The sequence below is a fragment of the Aplysia californica genome, unplaced genomic scaffold (assembly GCF_000002075.1).
Source record: "Aplysia californica isolate F4 #8 unplaced genomic scaffold, AplCal3.0 scaffold00229, whole genome shotgun sequence".
Lineage (NCBI taxonomy): Eukaryota > Metazoa > Mollusca > Gastropoda > Aplysiida > Aplysiidae > Aplysia > Aplysia californica.
This window is the reverse complement of record NW_004797499.1, coordinates 263,097-281,407: the sequence shown is the minus strand read 5'-3', so window position 1 is coordinate 281,407 and position 18,311 is coordinate 263,097. Positions and strand designations below refer to the sequence as shown.

Here is an 18,311-nt window from a genome sequence, read left to right as displayed (position 1 = left end):
AGGGGGGGGGGCAGATACAGACAGACAGACAGACAGACAGATAGATAGAGAGATAGACAGATAGATAGAGGATGTATTTATACATTTAGGCCTAGATCTATAGGCAAAAGTATTTGTACAAATATTGAATAAAAATCGTGTGAACAAAAGTACACTATAATAAGTTTCTATGTGTGTACACTGTACACTAGTAGAATTTTAAGTGGACCTAGAATCTAGAACAGCTTGCTTGGAGATTTAAAAACGATACATAGGCTATTCAATATTCGGATGGTTCAGAATAAACACCGCACTTTTAACACGTGTCACAGTTACGAGAGTAATTCGAAATTCTCAAATCATCGCTAGCCTAGAATCTAGATCTATATATCTAGATCTAGATCTAAATCTAGATCTAGGAGTCTAGGAGTGTATGCTATTAGGTAGACGTCTATGGAGACTTTATAATACCGGTACTCAATTTTTTTTCTTCTGGAACACAGCCAGCCTAATAAATAGATCTCTAGATCTAGATCTAGATATCTAGATCTACAAGGATTTATTATGACAATTAAGAAAATAATTTTTATTAAGTAGGCTACAACTACAACGCTACTCACCTCACAAATGAACCCTCACTTTGTTTTGAGGAAAAGGGGAAATTCACTCTCCTTTCGTCAACTCGGACACCAAGATCTAAATCTAGATCTAGATCTCTATTAGTAGTAGTAGTCCTGTAGATCTCGGCACAGGTGATACTGGAGAAGAAAACTGTCACTGACACTTTCACTTTCAGTCTTCAATGAATCCTTTAGTCTCTAGATTTTGCAGTCACTAGATCTAGATTCTAATTCCGAAAGAGACGAGACCTACACGTCAGTAACCTACAGTAAGACAGGACAGTCCCCCTCTGTGATATTGCAGGCTAGGCTAAACTGCAACGATAGAACCCCTCTCTCTCTCTCTCTCTCTCTCTCTCTCTCTCTCGTATCAGGTAACCGCTCCCTGGTCCCCGCCGCCAGTTGTTCGTGTGGGTGGGGCGTTGAGTGCCGTCGAGGTGGCAAGCGGCAAGCGGGGAAGTGTACGGTCCTAAAGTGTAACGTTGTTTGTGGGGCGTGGGGGGATCAGGTTCGACACTACTGTCTGAAAAAGAACGTCACTGGGAGGGCTCTGGTGGCCTAAAGGTTAAGGTGTTGGCCTCTCATTCAAAGGTCCCGGGTTCGAATCATGGTAGTGACCGAAAAATTTTCTTTTCTATAAGTTAAAGATCCATTGGTGGTCTAAAAATTTGTGTTCAGCGGGCACATATTTTGTGAACAACTGGGCAAAATTCAACATTTCCTGCCAACTGAAAATATTAGGTGAGTCCGTCGCGCTCATATGACCTTACGCAGTTGCGAGCGATGCAAAACACTTACCAAAAAAAAAGAAAGAAAAAAAGGGAGGCGTGGGTCACTATACTATTAGAAAAAAGTAGATCTAGATCTGGTCCTTTACGTCAAGGAGTGGTCATTCCACTATAGAAGCCCGGTTACATTGCATAGATCAAGGTCTTTTTAACGATGGGCCATCGGTGTTCTTTCCTGTGCTAATCTTTAGCCTATGTGTAACAACAAAAAATTGAACACTTGGTATAATGGATTTGAAAATCGATTGAGAAACCATTCGCTGTCTTGTCTGAGACAAACAGAAACGTACGGGTTTTTTTTGGTCCTGTGCTCCCAAGTCAACAGATTCTTAATTTAAAGTTGACGTCTACTGTAGGGGCCTATTATAATGCATGTAGTAGGCATATATAATTATTATTACACGTCATGTACACGTGTATTTCTAGGAAAGCAATTATGGACTCAGTAAAAACTTATCGCTTGACAGAAAGTACCAACAGTAGTCATTTTCATAGTTGCTGAAAAAGCTGTTCTATCTCAGGGATCCAGCAGTAATTGGATCTAGATATTGTAATGATGTAAGAGGAAGACCTTTCTTGACTTTCACTCAAAACAAACAGTTCATTATTTGAAAAATGAAAAACATCCAATGCTATGAAATAATAAAGAACGAAGGGACTCTTAAAAAGAAGGAATCATTGAAAAAAAGTGAATCAGCGAAACTGCTAAGCTGGAAAAGACACATCTACCATTGTTTGTGACATTGTGACGTCATATAACCTGATCTATGATCGCCAAGAGACAATATATGTACACAATTTCGGTGACTCAGGTCAAGCATGGGAAGTAACTCTAGTAATTTGTCCTCGATGACAGTCGATGATCTGCTCTTGGTGATTGTTTGACGACACACCGCCACCATCATCGCTGGAGACGTGGAGGAGGCAACAAACACAGTCATTTAATCTTTTACTCCTCTATTTTTTTCTGAATTAAGTACAAAAGCTAAGGACGTGAGTGTCAAGACGTAACAGGACAGAGAACTTTCTTTTCCTCCATAATTTTTCCCGCTATGGCAAGCAAGGTATGTCTAGACTTCTAGAGCCAGATGAGTGTGAATCAAGAGAGCCACCGCCTCTTTTACTTTGTTGTTGACTCTTTAGTATTTTTGTATTGTTATTAGATCTAGTAGGCTACTGTGTTGTACTTGAATTGCTGTGTATAACGCAGTTGTTTTAGGGTATTTTTTTACATTCCCTCCCGTCTCACACTTAGCTACCAGTTGTCCATGGGCTGAACATAAATTACAAATCTGTCAACTCTTCTTTTCCGTAGCAAATTAATAGTTTAAAATAATATTTGATTGTCCTTAATAAAATTGAGATAGACGTGCTTTAGACCAATCGGGTGGGGGAGGGGGGGTGCTTTTGACCAATCGGGGGGTTCCAGGGGGGCCTGCCCCACTGGGTAAAAGAAAACCTGTTTTGGCACTACTTGGATATGGTGGTCCCGACTTTTGTGTAGACGTAGAGTAGGCAACTGAAATATCGATACTGATTCAAATAGTCGGTATCAATGTTTTATGTTTTATCAAAGATAGTAAATAACAAGATGGGCCACTCAGCCAAAAAAGTGTCCGCAGGAAGTATGCTCTTTGCTTCAGATGGCGCTGCAGTCTGTTTTGAAGCTCTCTTTCGTTTTTCCAGAAGAAAAATAGGAATAGCATCTCCGTGCGTGCACAGATCGACTGCTGTTCATCAGCAGTTCGGGTACGTTCAGTGCGGAGTTTTAGTTTTTTTTTTTATTTTAATGACCTCTCGCCTTTCATTCTAAAGTCAAATTAAACGAAGAAAACCATCACCCTTTCCTCCGGAAGAGGTTTTTTGTCAGCGTAACCATTTAAAAAAAGCGTTCTTCCGAAATTTATCCCAAAACTTGCTAGTTTCACTTTGATTTTTAAAAACTCAAGTAGGGTAACTCTGTTTGCAAAGAGGGCGCCACCAAATTTTGAGGACACTTTTTTAATTAGCTCAAAGAGAGAAGTGACCCATCTTGTTATGTACTATCTTTGGTTTTATCAGTAGCCTAGATTCTAAATCTAGCCTACAAAATGAGCAGTAAAATTTCACTTGTTTTTCACAAAGCAAGGGGGGTTCCTCCCTGACTTAAAAAAAAAAAAAACATGGGGTGTTTCATGGGAGCATGCCTCTCTGAATTTGACCATGATTTGATGTTTTTTTGCAATTAGGTTTGAAAGGCTAGATCTAGATCGATCTAGATTTATCTCTCCGGCACGCGAATCAAAAAGGCGAATCAAAAAGTAATCGTTTAGACTTAGAACCAGAAGTAATCGTTCTAGATTTTCTCTAGGTTATATTTCCCTGTCACAAAAGTCGGGACCACCATATCCAAGTAGTGCCACCTGTTTTTTTTACCCATAATTTATTGATATTTTATTTTACAGTTAGAGATTTGAAATTGGCCACGATTTGAAATTGGCCACCTTTATTGAGATGAAGTGTATACAGACCCGGTAACCGGGAACAGAGTCACGAAGTATACAGACCCGGTAGGGGAACTCTTTTGTGATTTCGGAAAGTTTCAGCGCCCAGACCCGGTAGTGTGTGTGGGGGAGTGTGTCTGTGTGTGTGTGTGTGTGTGTGTGTGTGTGAGCGAGAGAGAGAGAAAGAGAGAGAGAGAGAGAAAGAGAGAGAGAAAGAGAGAGAGAAAGAGAGAGAGAAAGAGAGAGAGAGAGGAGAGAAGTGCTAGCAAAATATATATTATGACATGCCCCAGTTGGCATGATGGGAACGAGAGAAAGATAGAGTGGGAAATAGGTGGGGAGAAAGAAAGACAGAGACAAGCAAAGAAAAAGAGAATGCGAGCGATACACAGAGACAGAGGAGAGAGAGAGAGAGAGAGAGAGAGAGAGAGAGAGAGAGAGAGAGAGAGAGAGAGAGAGAGAGGGGGGCAGAGAAATAGAGAGGGGACTGCTCGATTGAAATTATAACATTGTTCTTTTCTTCAAATTGTGATTCCTCCAACTCCGAAACGGAGGAAAAGCGATCGTTCGTCGAAAAGACATCCGCAATCTTCATTTAGATCTAGATCTAGGCTAGCCTCGAAATTAGATCAATGATTTATATCTGTCAGTCTAGATCTAGAAGAACCTAGGTCTACCATAGAATAGTGTAGAATTCTGTATTGATATACCCTGAGCACAGAATTCTAGTGTAGAATTCTGTGACCCTGAGCCAAGAGGGCGCTGAAACTTTCCGAAATCACAAAAGAGTTTCCCTACCGGGTCTGTATACATTGTGACTTTGTTCCCGGTTGCCGGGTCTGTATACACTCCCTTATTGAGAATAACCCATGTCTCACTATTCTCACACCCCCCCCCCCCCCCCCCCTGGTAAGAATATCCTCCTACCCCGGTGTGGGCATGAGGCGAGGACTCCTCCCTGACCTCTCGCAGGCCGATAAAATCACCTGGAGGCCCTTAATGGTGGCTTTACCGCATGTGGTTGGGAACGAATAGTAATAATGTAAAAACATTCTTTGCCTCTCCAGTAAATAAAAAGGCTCCTTACCCCGCTACTGAGCGGGATGTGGGACCAGCCGCCGGCCGGACTATTCGTTGTTTACACACTGACTTAACGATGGCAGGCCTCTCACTCTCTGCCTGGACACAATAAATTATGGTTCAAGGAACAGAGAGTGTGTACAAACGTAACGAGACACAAGCACAAGACAATAAATGATCTTGCAAGACGGTAGAAGGGTTGTAAATTATTCTGACCAAATGGGCGAGGACCAAAGCTGTTAAAGTTAAAGTACTTTTAAAAAGGTGGTACTTAACTGATTCCGTCCATTCGGCCGCTGACAGCGGCTCTGAGTTTTTCCACTGCCTCCATTCAGCCGCTGTGAGCGACTCAATGAAATCCGAAACAAAGGTGCACTTTTAACACAGTTCCTACTTTTTAAGTTGTCGAAAGGAAGTAGAACTTGTAAACAAACCTGACCTCAATCTCTGAGCACCAATATCGATCAAAACTCCGCGAAATTCTTGCAAAATTCGTTGTTTTGTTGTTGCAATGTTGGCTAGATCTAAGGGTAAACAACACGGAGCCTGGTATAATAAAAAGGCTCTTCAAAGAAAGATATTCAACTAAATTTGTGAAATTCTTTCATAAATGTGTGCTAGGGTGATATCGCTACAATGTTGTGTTGATTCCTATGGATTATAAGGACTTGTAGAGCTGAGAAAATGCGGTAAGTCGAAATTTTCGAAGAGCTGTTGCGCAATTTTTTTTTCTCATTCGTTTTTGTCAGAAGGAAAATATGCAATACAAACAGATTGTAGGTCATTGTTATTGATATAAACAGATTCTTCTATTTATTCCCATCAGTTAGGTATATGACAATACATATTAGAGTAACTTAGAGCTTCACAGTAATGCATTAAATAGATGCACCCCAGGTCTAAAACTGAACAGAGGGAAAAATATTTCTGTCCGGAGCCTGAAAAAATCATGGACGGAATCAATTAAGTACAAATTTAAGTACAATCAAAAACATGTACTTAAGTACAGTAAAAGTACTTTTCTGTAAAATGTAACTTGAATACAAGTACTTTTTTAAAAAAGTACTTATGAGTACATTTTGAGTACTTTCTGCTGATATACTAAAGCACTTCAGTGCTAATGCAAAACATCATATTGAATAACATATCTAGTATATTTAACAAATTAGGCCATTTATTACTAATAATGTAAACAGTATTAAAAGCATATGAATATACGCACTGAACGTAGGTGGAAATGGTCCGTGAAATTGAAAAAAACCCAGCAAACAAACAGACGCAACTAGTGAGTAAGTGATCATGAATAGAACTTGTTTGAGCAAGACAATATGATCAAATGTTAGTCAGTCCTAGAGGTGGGAAAGTAGGAAAAGTATTGAAATTGGAAACTGTAGAGACAAAGTTGCTCTTAACAAAATATACAATTGATGAAAATGGCCAGCAAAAAAAAAATGGAAATGTGCATTGGATTTTTCATTAACAAATCCTCAAGGAATCAAGGTAGCCTTAAGCACAAACCCCCCAAAAAGTTTTTAAAAATTTAGGTAGCCTAAAAATTGTTAGGCTGATATACATTGAAAATTCAGTTTCAGTTGCAATTGATTATAATAGTGGTAAGACAGATTTTGGTCACACTGTGTTGTCCATGGCGCCCAAAGCAAACCAAAATAGGCCTACATGTAATTTCCTAGAGTCTAGTAAGTGTAGTGTAACCAAAAATTCTCTACTACAGTAGTCTCCACCTAAGACCCCAGTGCTCGGAAGCAAGGGAAATACGGGATCTTAGCCGACGAAGCCAAGGAAGAATCTACAGTGACCTATGTACTGACGTGACAACTGGGTGGGTTTATGACATATGGGGTGAGAATAACCACTTCCTTTGAAATTTTCTTGAAAATAATTGATTTGCGACAGTTTTAGTGGCTTTTTATGTGTGATCGGCAGCAAACAGTACTGCAGTTTGACCCCTGAAACAGTGCATCTGTGTGTGGGAGTGAAAGTAAAAATTTACCTGTTTTAGTTTTAATATTTGGCGTTGTGACAGAAACGTAGTAGATCTACATGTATGAAACAAAGTTACCAACCTCACAGGCTTTGTGTCGTTTCTGCTCAAGAGAAATTTCGTACCTTATTTTTTAAATTTGGGTTATTGATAGGAATAGGAGGAGGTAAATTACAACAGTTCACTATCATGTTAAATTTTTGTTAGAATCTAATTATTAATATCATTTAAATTTATATAAATACTTAGGTAAATTTTAACTTAGGCCTATGCACCCACACTTAATGATTTGAGGGCTAAACTTCTATAATTTTTTGTAGAACACATGTATCGTTGTATGGCCACTAAAAGCCTTGCAAATCGATTGTTTTCAGGTAATATAAATCCTAAGTGCCAAAACATCAAATCATTGTGAAATGCAGGGGGTGAAACCCCCCAGATTCTTTTTAGGTCAGGGGAGCCCCCTGACACCCTCCATGTTGTTAAATTCAAGTCAAATACTGTCCGTGCTGGCTTTAAGCACACCAGCATAAAGCACGTTTCCGACTCAAGCACGCTAAACGGTTTTTACAGAATTTTTGCTATATAAATTACACGCCTTTAAGCATGATACCTTGGCTTCGGGCCCGCTTCATTTACAAGACAGTCAATACTTTCATGATGACCCATCAAAGTTTGAACACAGTCTACACTGCAGCAGTGAGTGTTTTAAGAGAAACTCAAAGAACACTAGTGATGACACACACACATGCGCAGAGAGGAAGGCAGAGAGATGCACACAGCCGGGCGCGTGGACATAGGATCTTGCCTAGGGCGAAGCTACGCACAGTCAAAAAAAAATACAAAGAGAGTCGGGGAGACGAGAAAAGGAGGCAGTCTGCTATTTCTCCTTATTGCCCCTCTCTATATCTGATAATCTTGATTTGGTATCACGCGCGAGGTAGGATCAAAGACCGTATATACACTGTCTTAGGGGGATGAAGGCGGTAGTATGAATGTGGTACTGTGGGCAGTGGTACGCACAGGCAGTGTGTACGCCTCGTGTGCTGTATCGTGACTGGCCGTCTAAATTAAGTTATTCATTTCCCATTCGACCACAAAACAAAACACACAAACAAATGAAAACTACCATGGATGGTGAATATAACTGTGCACACTTTTGCTGGACCACTACAGGCCTACTTACAAACAAAGGGGGAAATAGCACAGGAAATATTCTACTTGAAATTCTCTGGATTATGTCTACTTCACACTCAAGCACGCTTAGGCATTAAGCATGCTTATGCTTTCTCCCGATGACCGTGGTTGAAGCCGGCGTGGACTGTATTACTATTTTCAAACATCAATTATATATACTCAATAGCTATTGATTTGCTGCAAAAATGAAGGCCATATTCAGCATGAAAAATACTACTACAAAAAGTATATAAAATGTGTACATGAGACGGGTGCATGAGTAAAAAAACCGCAATAATCACAGTCGAACCTGCCCTGACGGTCACCTGTACAAACGGCCACGTTCCATTTACCCCCTTGCGTTTTTTCTATATAATTTAACTGTGTAAAACGGGCACCTGTCCAACGCGGCTGCGGCCACCATAATTTAACACACAACCCCTATCATACTAAGCAATAATACCTGTCTTAGACGGTCACCTTAGTGACTCCATTACGTTTTGTCATGAATTGTGCATTGGTCCCTGGCGTTGTGGGCGAGCCGTCATAATTCAATCACCTGTCGTTGTTGTTAGGTAGTCCCTCCAACCGATCATGTTGCATAGGCCCCTCCCACTGTTGACCAATAGCTACCAATTTTCAGCTGCTGGTGAGGTAAGCGCTATAGGTAAGCGTGTGATCCCTCATAAACCATAAGCCCCGCCCAGAACTCATACACAAATCGTAAGTGAGATGAGTGGTCACTGTTTACCCAGTCTGTAACAAAGTAACAAAGGACGTCAACATGAACTTGTTACAGAAGCGTCCCTCGTTCTCCGAGTGGTGGCGACCCATGTGTTTGTTTTAACATGGCACTCAGTCTTCCGTGTCTGATACATTTCGTTTTATTGTCACCATTGTGCAAAATCAGCGACAAAATAAAAATAACAAATGAAATACAAACCGACAACAACAACATCAAAAAAGACAACAACAATGGAGCTACTTTCGATTGGGACCTCAGATGGGAATGGTTTATCTTCTTTATCTTTATCAGTCCTGCCTAAGACGGCCACCTGTCTTATACGGCCACTTTTCTCCTTGACAATGGATGGCCGTCTTACACAGGTTTGACTGTATATTAATTATTTTTATAATTGTAAATTGTAGAGTCACTGTGACTATAGACTATGGTCATACTTACTATGACTATAAAGATATGTCAGTGTAAGTCAGGTTGTTAACTCATTCAGAGCTGAGCACAACATATTCGTTGTTGTGAACTCCCTTCCCATCAATATTTTATGATTAATCACTATCTCCTAGTGCCTTTAACCGCTATGAGTCTAAGTTAATATTGTTATATTATAATGTTTTTGCCCCCTAGACTGTAGTGAGTCCACCTATGGATTATAGATGCTCTCAACTGATACAATATTGTACTACATTTTGGCCAAATTCACACAAAGAATATGGGAAGCTAGTAGATGAATACAATTGACTGGTGTGTTTGTTTTCCTTGCAAGAATTTTTTTTGGGTGCATGATGAGTGATTCTGAAGAGGATATTAATGGCCCTAACTAGAACAGCAAAGAGAAATTTTGTTTCCGACCATTCTGACTGCTTTGGGGTTTTTTTTTGGGGGGGGGGTTCACTTTAAGTTTTTTACTTTACAATTAAAAATGACAAATATTCTAAAACTATATCCTTTCATTTGTTAAAATGTTTATTCACATTAAATATTATGACGATATTTTGCTCTATTAGCAAATTAATATACAGATGATGTATTTGGATTTTAGGCAAACTTCACACCAATTCTGATTTTCAAATAAAACTCTTTCCTGCGTTAAAGTGGTTAAATTGGGCATTTTTGTAATGGCTTGCCTCATTCATATTAACCCATAAAAACCTATACCGCTAGTAACCACTGATGCTTTGCAAACCTTTATCGCTGGTAATGGATGATAAACCTTATTATTTAATTTTTTATGCCAGTAACAGGGATATAACTCCCGATTACTCTATCGCAAGCAGATTAATAAGTAAAAATGGGTGTGATGAAATTTGGAATTTGTACCATTTGTGGCTTCAGTGGCCCAAGTGGTTAGGCAACCGGACTCGTAATCGTGATGTTGCGGCGTAGGGGGTTCGAGCCGCAGACCCGACATTGTGTCCGTGGGAAAGGCACTTTACACGAATTTTCCTCACTTCACCCAGGTAGGAATGGGTACCCGGTCATAGACAGCGAAAGAACTTGTCAGTATGTTCCTGTTTTAGTGCCTATAAATGGCTGCTTGCACTGTATGCTTCCCAGGAAGTTGAAGTTGTTTCAGAATGCTCTCAGGTCTGCTGGGGTAATAGTATACTATTATAGATTGTGAAGCGCATAGAGCTTGCTGTTGAGTGTGGATTTGCGCTATACAAGTGCTATCTATTATTATTATTATTACAACAAATAATGAGTTACTTGTCGTGGCCAGGTCCATGAGGGTGCAACATCTTTTACAATTTTGCTGCTGAACCAGACAGATGATGACTCCCAGTCAGATATATCTATGTATATAATATGACTATTGAAAAAGATAACTATCTTCGGTGTGTAAGACAATGACATCAACAGTTATGAGGAATCTGACTGTGGATCTGTGTTGTACCCCTTATTTTTCAAATACAAAAAAAAAATCTCGTAGTTTATACAGTTTAGCAGTAACTTGATTTGGAGTAAAATAGAGTTTTGGTTGTTTTTTTTGTTTTTTTTAATTTAAGAAGCCAAACAAGGCAGGGGTAGACCTAGAGCAACCAACTTGGAGAGCCTAAACATATGGGTGATGAGGAAGGATCAGGATACATTATAATGTAGCCTTTTTTTTAAGAGCATTTCATTTGAGCAAAGGAATGTATGGAGAACCATGTTGGCCGATATCTGTCACAAATCTGGCTCTTGATGATGAAGTAAAATTTGAGTTGATTAATTGTTCTCATGTCTGCGGGTAACTCTTATGAGTATTGTTATTCATTGCACTGATTATCTTAATGAGTTAATGAAGCTGTAAACGCCAGCAGATTTTATTTAGACACCTGAAAAATGTACACAAACTGCCCATCATACACCCTTTCTTACCCTAAAACCACCTCCCAAAATTTATTCTGCCTCTGTCAAAAATGTACAGAGATCTGGTTTAGTTTCCAAAAGTAATAAGACTTGGAATATCATGACTAAAATTTTCTCAAATACAGGATTCAAAATAGTGCCACTTCAGTGAAAACAAGCTAATAGGTGTTGTTTTTTTAAAGCAGTGTATGTACTTAGTGTGGTTTGCTCCTTCTTTCTGATCAAACATCTATCGTCCTTATCTCTCCTCCTTCTGTTTTTTGTTTGTTACTCTCTTGAAACACCTCTAACCATTTGCACTTATATGACCTAATTGTATTGCAAGTGCCATATATTTCTGTTTTTCTGAGAACAGCTGGCTTTTGATGGCGAGCCCCATGTGTAGACCTGCATTGTTGTTATTTTGATGTTTCTCGTGTTTATGAGAATGTAAAGTCTATGGAGATGGTCGAATGCGACACCTTTTGTCCTTTTTGCTTAGACATGTGGCTGGGAAACTTAGTCTGGGTCATGTTTTTAACCCTGGAATTATTATTTTCCACATTGTGATGGAATTTTTTTTCAAATTTCGTGAAATACGTAACAGGGTGTGCACGCAAAATGTTCATAAAATGGCTAAAACAATGTCCAAGTGAATAGCATCTAAAACTGGTGGTTCTGTGATTTTCCTTCCATCCTGGGGTAGGAGATAAAGCAGTGGCTGTAGGTGCAATGCCACAAACAAAAACCCAACTCCATTACAGAGAGATTGTAAGAAATATGAATGGGTATGTTGGTGTCTGTTGTATTATATTGAGAAGTTATTCAAGTTGTTTGAGGAGATAAAGAAGAGAAAGACACTATTAAGAGCATAGTTGCTGTGTGTTGCTGAAATACAAAAATTATAATATAATAATAATAATACTAATAGTAATAATAATACCAATTGGAAGCAAGATTCCCCCCCCCCCTTCCCAGAGCAACCAAGTCCTCTCATCCGAGAGATGGGGGCAGGGGAAGGCATGGCAGATCCAAGAGGGTTAATGTTGTCAACAAGCAAGACACAAATGGTCTCTGCACCTTCTCCGCAGTCATAGGGCTCTCCGATAAGTGCATGCTTAATACATGTATGTAGCTGGGTATTCCCTACGTAAAGTCACGTCCAGTACAGTGCTGACAATGAACCTCTGCTTTCCACCCCACCAATACCCGTTCCAACCCCAGGTCAAAGAAAGGTTGTCGATGGAAAGAGGAGAAAAGAAAAGTTAATAAATGTAATAAAGTAAAACAATAAAAGGGGGCTCTCGTGGCCTAGAGGTTAAGGTGTGTCCCTCCCTTTCAAAGGTCCCGGGTTCGAATCTGGGTAGCGACCGAAAAATTTTCTTCTCTAAAATTGTCTCCTTTCACCTCCTTTCCTGCTCTCTAGCAATATTCTGTTGTCTGCTTTCATTTCCACTTTCTGCCCCCACCCCCTCACCTCCTTTGCCCCCTCCTCTGGGCTCCTGACTCTTTCTGCAGCCTTTCTACTGCTACTCCTTGGCTCCTCCTTACTGCTGTCTTTCTGCCACACCTCTGACCTTCTGGTAGGAAAGGTCTACACCTAGCCTTCTCGGACAAGGGCGAAAAATCTCGGAGGGCCCGTGTGCAAGTTGCGCACGTTAAAGATCCCTTGGTGGTCTAAAATCGATAAGAGTAGGCTTCGGCCGCCACCCGGGCAAAATTCAAAATTTCCTACCAACTGAAAATATTAGGAGTGTCCCGCGCGCTCATATGACCTATGCAATTGCGAGCGCCGCAAAACACTTTACAAAAACAAACAAAAAACAATAAAAACAATAAATAGAAAGAGTAATATACATAGTAAAGTAATATTATGTCTCTTTTCGGGGTCATTCATTTGTTATTCATGACTTTCCATCGACGCCAAAACACACCACCGTTGTGTGGTTTTAGGGGGGACAATGTTCAAGTGAAAGAGGACATAGTTTATATATTTATCTTACGCTTCCGAGTCGAAATAAGTTTACTTGCATTCGTAAGAGATTGCATTAGCACTAATGCTTCCTGCACTGTGCGATCTGGTTGGACGTTGCGACCGTCCACTCAGGGACCGGGCATGTTTCACTGGACACTCCCATCGTCTACTCAGGGTAATTGAGTTAACCCTTCCTTGTATGCACTTTCACCTTTTTTCACTGTTTTATACAAGTGAATTCCTGTTGAATTTACAAATTATTCAGATGAATCAATGTTTGGAGAGAAAAAAAAATGGTATGACAAAAGATATATTGTGTACGTTTGAATAATTCTCAAGCCCAAAGATGAATTATTCACTGGTCCAACGACAGTTGACCTTTGACACTGGTTTAAGTGTACATTATTGGGACATGTTGTTTCTAGGTTTTTCTGAAAGATAGCAGTAAGAAGGAGTTTAGAACGGGAATGAATATGGGAATTCATGTCAGCCACTAAGCACCGTCTTCTCAAAACCTTTGGTCATAGGAGATTAATATGGCTCTGCTGGCAAAGTTCGTATTGTGAATAGATTTACGTGATAAAAGCCTTGGTTGTTCTTTGTGTATTTCGTCATTTGATCTCTGCAGATGAGTAAAGTGAGCAACTATAAAAGTTAGTTTTTTTGTTATTTTAGTGCCTATGAAGCTCATAGAACCAGACCGTATCTTAGAAAACTTCGGAGAAGATATCCTGTACTTGTATGAGTTCATTTGTTTGATACTTCTCTTGCATGTATTGTTTGATTTGTATCCCGTGTAATTGCTCAAAATGTGCCGAACCCTTCGCCGCCAAAATTAATCTCTTTGGCCATAGCAAAAGCCATATATTATTATCTTCTTATTTTTTCTATTTCTCTTTAAGAAATATTCTCCTGTGCAGATACATTGGTCATCATCAGACACTGGTGGACGAACTATTATTATTATTATTAATAATGTTGTTGTTGTTTTGTTTGATTTATGTACATGTACTTTTGTGTCTGCCATTTGTGAAACAAATTTCGTAAGAAAGACTATTGAAGTTGAAGTCTCGTTTTATTACTTAATTCTACAAACTGCTATGTTTTTGACATAATAGTAAACGGCAGTCAGTGGTGTGATTGTAAGACCCTTCACCATTGCATACGTAAAGCATGGGTTCGATTTCGATTTCCGTGTGGGGAAGTGTTTGTAATGAGTATCTCCATCTGTCTGCTGTGATGTTGCATGCCTTTCAGCTCAGGCTGACCCTTTCAGGTTGGGTTAGGACAGCCTTTCTCCTAAATCATGTCAAAGGAGGCGTATAATATTTATTATCTTTGCAGTCAGAACATGAGGGTAACAGTGACGCCATAGGCCTCTAACAAAGGCTGAGTGGATCCTATTTGTGGGTGGTTAGCGGGTGCTCTGGTGTGGTTTGCTCCTTCTTCGCTATATAAAATCTGTCGTCCTTATCTCTTCTTCTCCTTTTTGTGTGTATGTTACTCTCTTGTAACACATAATCTGTTCTTCGGCACTTATATGACCCTTTTGTGTTGCAAGTGTCGTAAAACTCTTACTAAACTGGGATCCTATTTGTCTGTCCAAACACTTTCAATGGTTTATTCATGTTTCACCAATATTTAATTCCGTGGTTCTTTATTAGTCACTGCATCCATTGCAATAAATTCAATACATGATGGTGTTTGTGACGGCAATATAACGAAGACATAACGGGTCGATGCCTTCCTGTTTTGAGTGGATGGTTGGCTGGCGCTCTGGTGTGGTTTGCTTCTTCTTTCCTATTAAAACATATGTGAGGCAGCGTGGTGGAATCAGGCTCTCGTCACTTTTTGGGCATGTAGAGTTATTAGTACCATCTTAAAGCTTGTTCACTTGTTTTTATTTGGACGAAAAAAGTATCCTTTTATCTTGAATACAAGTCGAGATAATTCCGAAAGAAGGAGATGGGGTCACCTGTTTTCAGAGGTAAAATTAGTGAGAAAATGGCCGCTAAAGGTTAGTTATTTTCTTAGGTTAAGAATCCATGGTAACTGAAAATTAACATTTTCTGTGTCTTTAATCAACGTTTTTCAGAAAAATCCATGCAGAAATGAGTTCTTTAATGGGCATGAAAGGTGTTGAGCCAAAAACCAAAAATGTAATAAAAATTCACAAACCTGCGGAAAATGCAAGTTTCTTCACTTTGATTATTTTGACGAGAGCCTGATTCCACCAATATATATATATATATTCTCTTGTAACACCTCTATTCTTCGGCACTTATATGACCTTATTGTGTTGCAAGTGCCGCAAAACTTACTAAAACTAAACTTCCTGTCTGTCTGTCTGTCTGTCTGTCTGTCTGTCTGTCTGTCTGTCTGTCTGTCTGTCTGTCTGTCTGTCTGTCTGTCTGTCTGTCTGTCCAAACGCTTTCAATGGTAATTCATGTGCCACCAATGTTCACTTCTGCATTTCTTTAACGGGTGCTGCATCCACTGCAATAAATTCCATACATGATGGTGATAATGACGAAAGTACATGTATAAATTTAAAGACAGGGGATCGACACATCCTGTTTGCTTGTCCACATGCCTTACGTATTTTATTCATGTGCCATCAGTGTTCGGTTCCGCATTTCTTTAATAGATGTTGCATCCACTGCAATAAATTCAGTACATTTTGGTATAATAAAGAAAAAAATAGGGGGCCTATACGTCCTTTCTGTCTGTCCACACACCCTAAGTTTTGTATTCATCCTCCTCCAATGGTCTGCTCCGCATTTCTTTTATAGATGCTGCATCTATAACAGTCAATTCAATGTATAATGTAATTGGGACGGCAGTATAAGGACGACATAGCAGGTCGATACCTAATACTACATGTATCTCGGTGTCCACGGACTGTTCAATGGTTTATTCATGTTCCACCAGTGGCCAAATCCTCATTTCTTTAACTCTATAGGGATGTAGCTGTCACATAGTTCACGTATTGTATCCGTGCGATCTACAGCAGCAAACCAAAGACAATTTTGCGGCACGTTTCTAGTAATTTCTAGCCACAATACACACATCAGAAACACGAATGTGCATGTTTCATAGTATGCGTGTTGTTACCTACCTTTTTTAAGCTTCTGATACAGGTAACAGAATTGAAGAATCTGTATGGATAAGTAAGGCCACGTTATGCTTCTTTTTTTTTTTTTTAGTTAAAAGAGTTCCGAAAACAGGTCGTCTTTAAGAGTTGTGGAAGGACCAGACGGTGAGTTAATTGATGCTGCCCCCATTGCCGGGCCATTCCTCGGTAACTGACGGGACATGTGGACTACATTTTCTTACCACGATAAACACTGTAATTCAATATCAGTTTATTTATTTCAACTTTATTGTTTGTTTTGGTAGAGGTTTTACGGCGCTCGCAATTGCATAAGGTCATATGAGCGCCAAGGGGTGGATGTTAACAGAGAAGTCCTTTCAGGGAATCGGACTTACTCTGCTCACTTCTCTAGCTTCAACAGCACGAAGTCTGCTTCGACTATCAAGGCACCCTGGAAATAGCGGGTCACAAGAATGACTAACATACAAAATAAAAGAAGAAGAGGAAAATGACGATAGTAAGGATTAGGAAAGAAAAGGCAGCAGTTCCCTGTTGTGGTTCAGGCACATTTATGAGCATTCATTGTTGAATCAGCCCATTTACAATTCTATTGTGCATTAGAACGAGAAATGTCCCCCCTTTGGGAATAGCCTAAAGACACTTCAGTCAGTGGCGCCTCCCCTGGGGGTATTTCAACTTTAAATGATCAGAACTTTTGGAAGACATTATATTAAGAATCATATTAAATGTAGTCATAAAAAAGGTGCTTTGTGCAAAGTCTGTGACGTGTTTAGTTTCGGTAGCTGACGAGACAAATGTATTTTTCTGTCCCGCCAGTTGCCATGGAATAGCCCTGCAGTGAGAACATGCTAGTAACAATGATGACAGCACGCTACCGTAGAATTTTAAAGCTCTATCTGCTCAGCGCCCAGCTTTGAGAAATTTGACGTTAAAACCTTTGTGTTCCCCATGTCAAGCTGTCTCGAATGCAATTCTTTGAATATCTTGGTAACGATTCCAAATAATCTTACAATTTTGATAGAGCAGATAGAGCGTTAGGTTTCTGACTGCATGAGCTCAGTAACTCAAAACGGCCAAAATTGTTAGCTAGAATTTGGCAATTCTAAGGTAGCGAGTGAACGAAGACATAGCACATCGATACCTCCTGTTTCTCTATCCACACGCCCTCAATGTTTTATTCATGCTCCTCCAATGGCCAGTTCCTAATTTCTTAATAGATGGCTGCATCCGTTGTTTTGTATACATGATGGAAGGGCCTAATAGTGATATTAGATCTATTAGGTGTATAGTATTAGTCTATTAGTAATGAAGATTGAGCTGGTCGATACTTTCTGTTTGTTTGTTCATTCATCGTTCAATGATAATAATCTACTCATTTTCTCCCTTTTGTTCAGTTCCATATAATTTGTCTTATACACACTGCGCCCCTGCTTAGACGTACCTGGAAGTTAGGTTATTCATCTATTGAATTTGTGTCTGTACCGGCGTCTGTGGTGTCGTTGGTAGTGGTAGGTACTTTGCTGTCGCACGTAGGAGACCCTAGTTCAGTTCCTGAGGAGAATCTTTATTGAATATCTCGGTCTTTCTGCTGGGATGCTAAATCCTTCTCAGTACGAGTTGGTCCGGACTCTTAATTAAATAATCAGCTTATATCATTGTGTCGGTGGGGGCGTAAAAACACGTTTTTTATTCTTATCATCTCTGTCCTTTTTTCTGTTGTTGTTGTTGTTGTTGTTGTCGTTGTTGTTGTGCGTTCTTCCTTTATTTTTACTTTTGCCACTGGACCAAGCGCTCGGCTTTTGTTAAGTTTTTTCTTTCTTTTTTTTTAAAGCTTTGTAGGGTTGCATATTTTTGCTGTAACTTTCACTTTCCTGAATTAGTCTGACTGAAAGGGATGCTCGAGCATTCATTTATATTCCTGCCGCAACTGCTGGCTTGTGTGTGAATCCTAGAAACCAAGGCGTAAGAGAATGGTTAATCTTTCGATTAATAGATAGCTAGGTAAATATATATATATATA

At 39.6% G+C, this 18,311-nt stretch overlaps 1 protein-coding gene across 1 annotated transcript in view; it reads left to right on the top strand.

Annotated features, from left to right (window-relative positions):
- Window positions 1–2,245: 2,245 nt before the first annotated feature.
- The window catches only part of LOC101862585 (vesicle-fusing ATPase), a 40,332-nt gene continuing 24,266 nt past the window's right edge, over window positions 2,246–18,311 (top strand). The window contains exon 1 of the mRNA XM_005099893.3: window positions 2,246–2,451. Within this exon, the coding sequence (XP_005099950.1) occupies window positions 2,440–2,451 (12 nt within the window). The 5' untranslated portion in view covers window positions 2,246–2,439. The remainder of the gene's footprint in view (window positions 2,452–18,311) is intronic.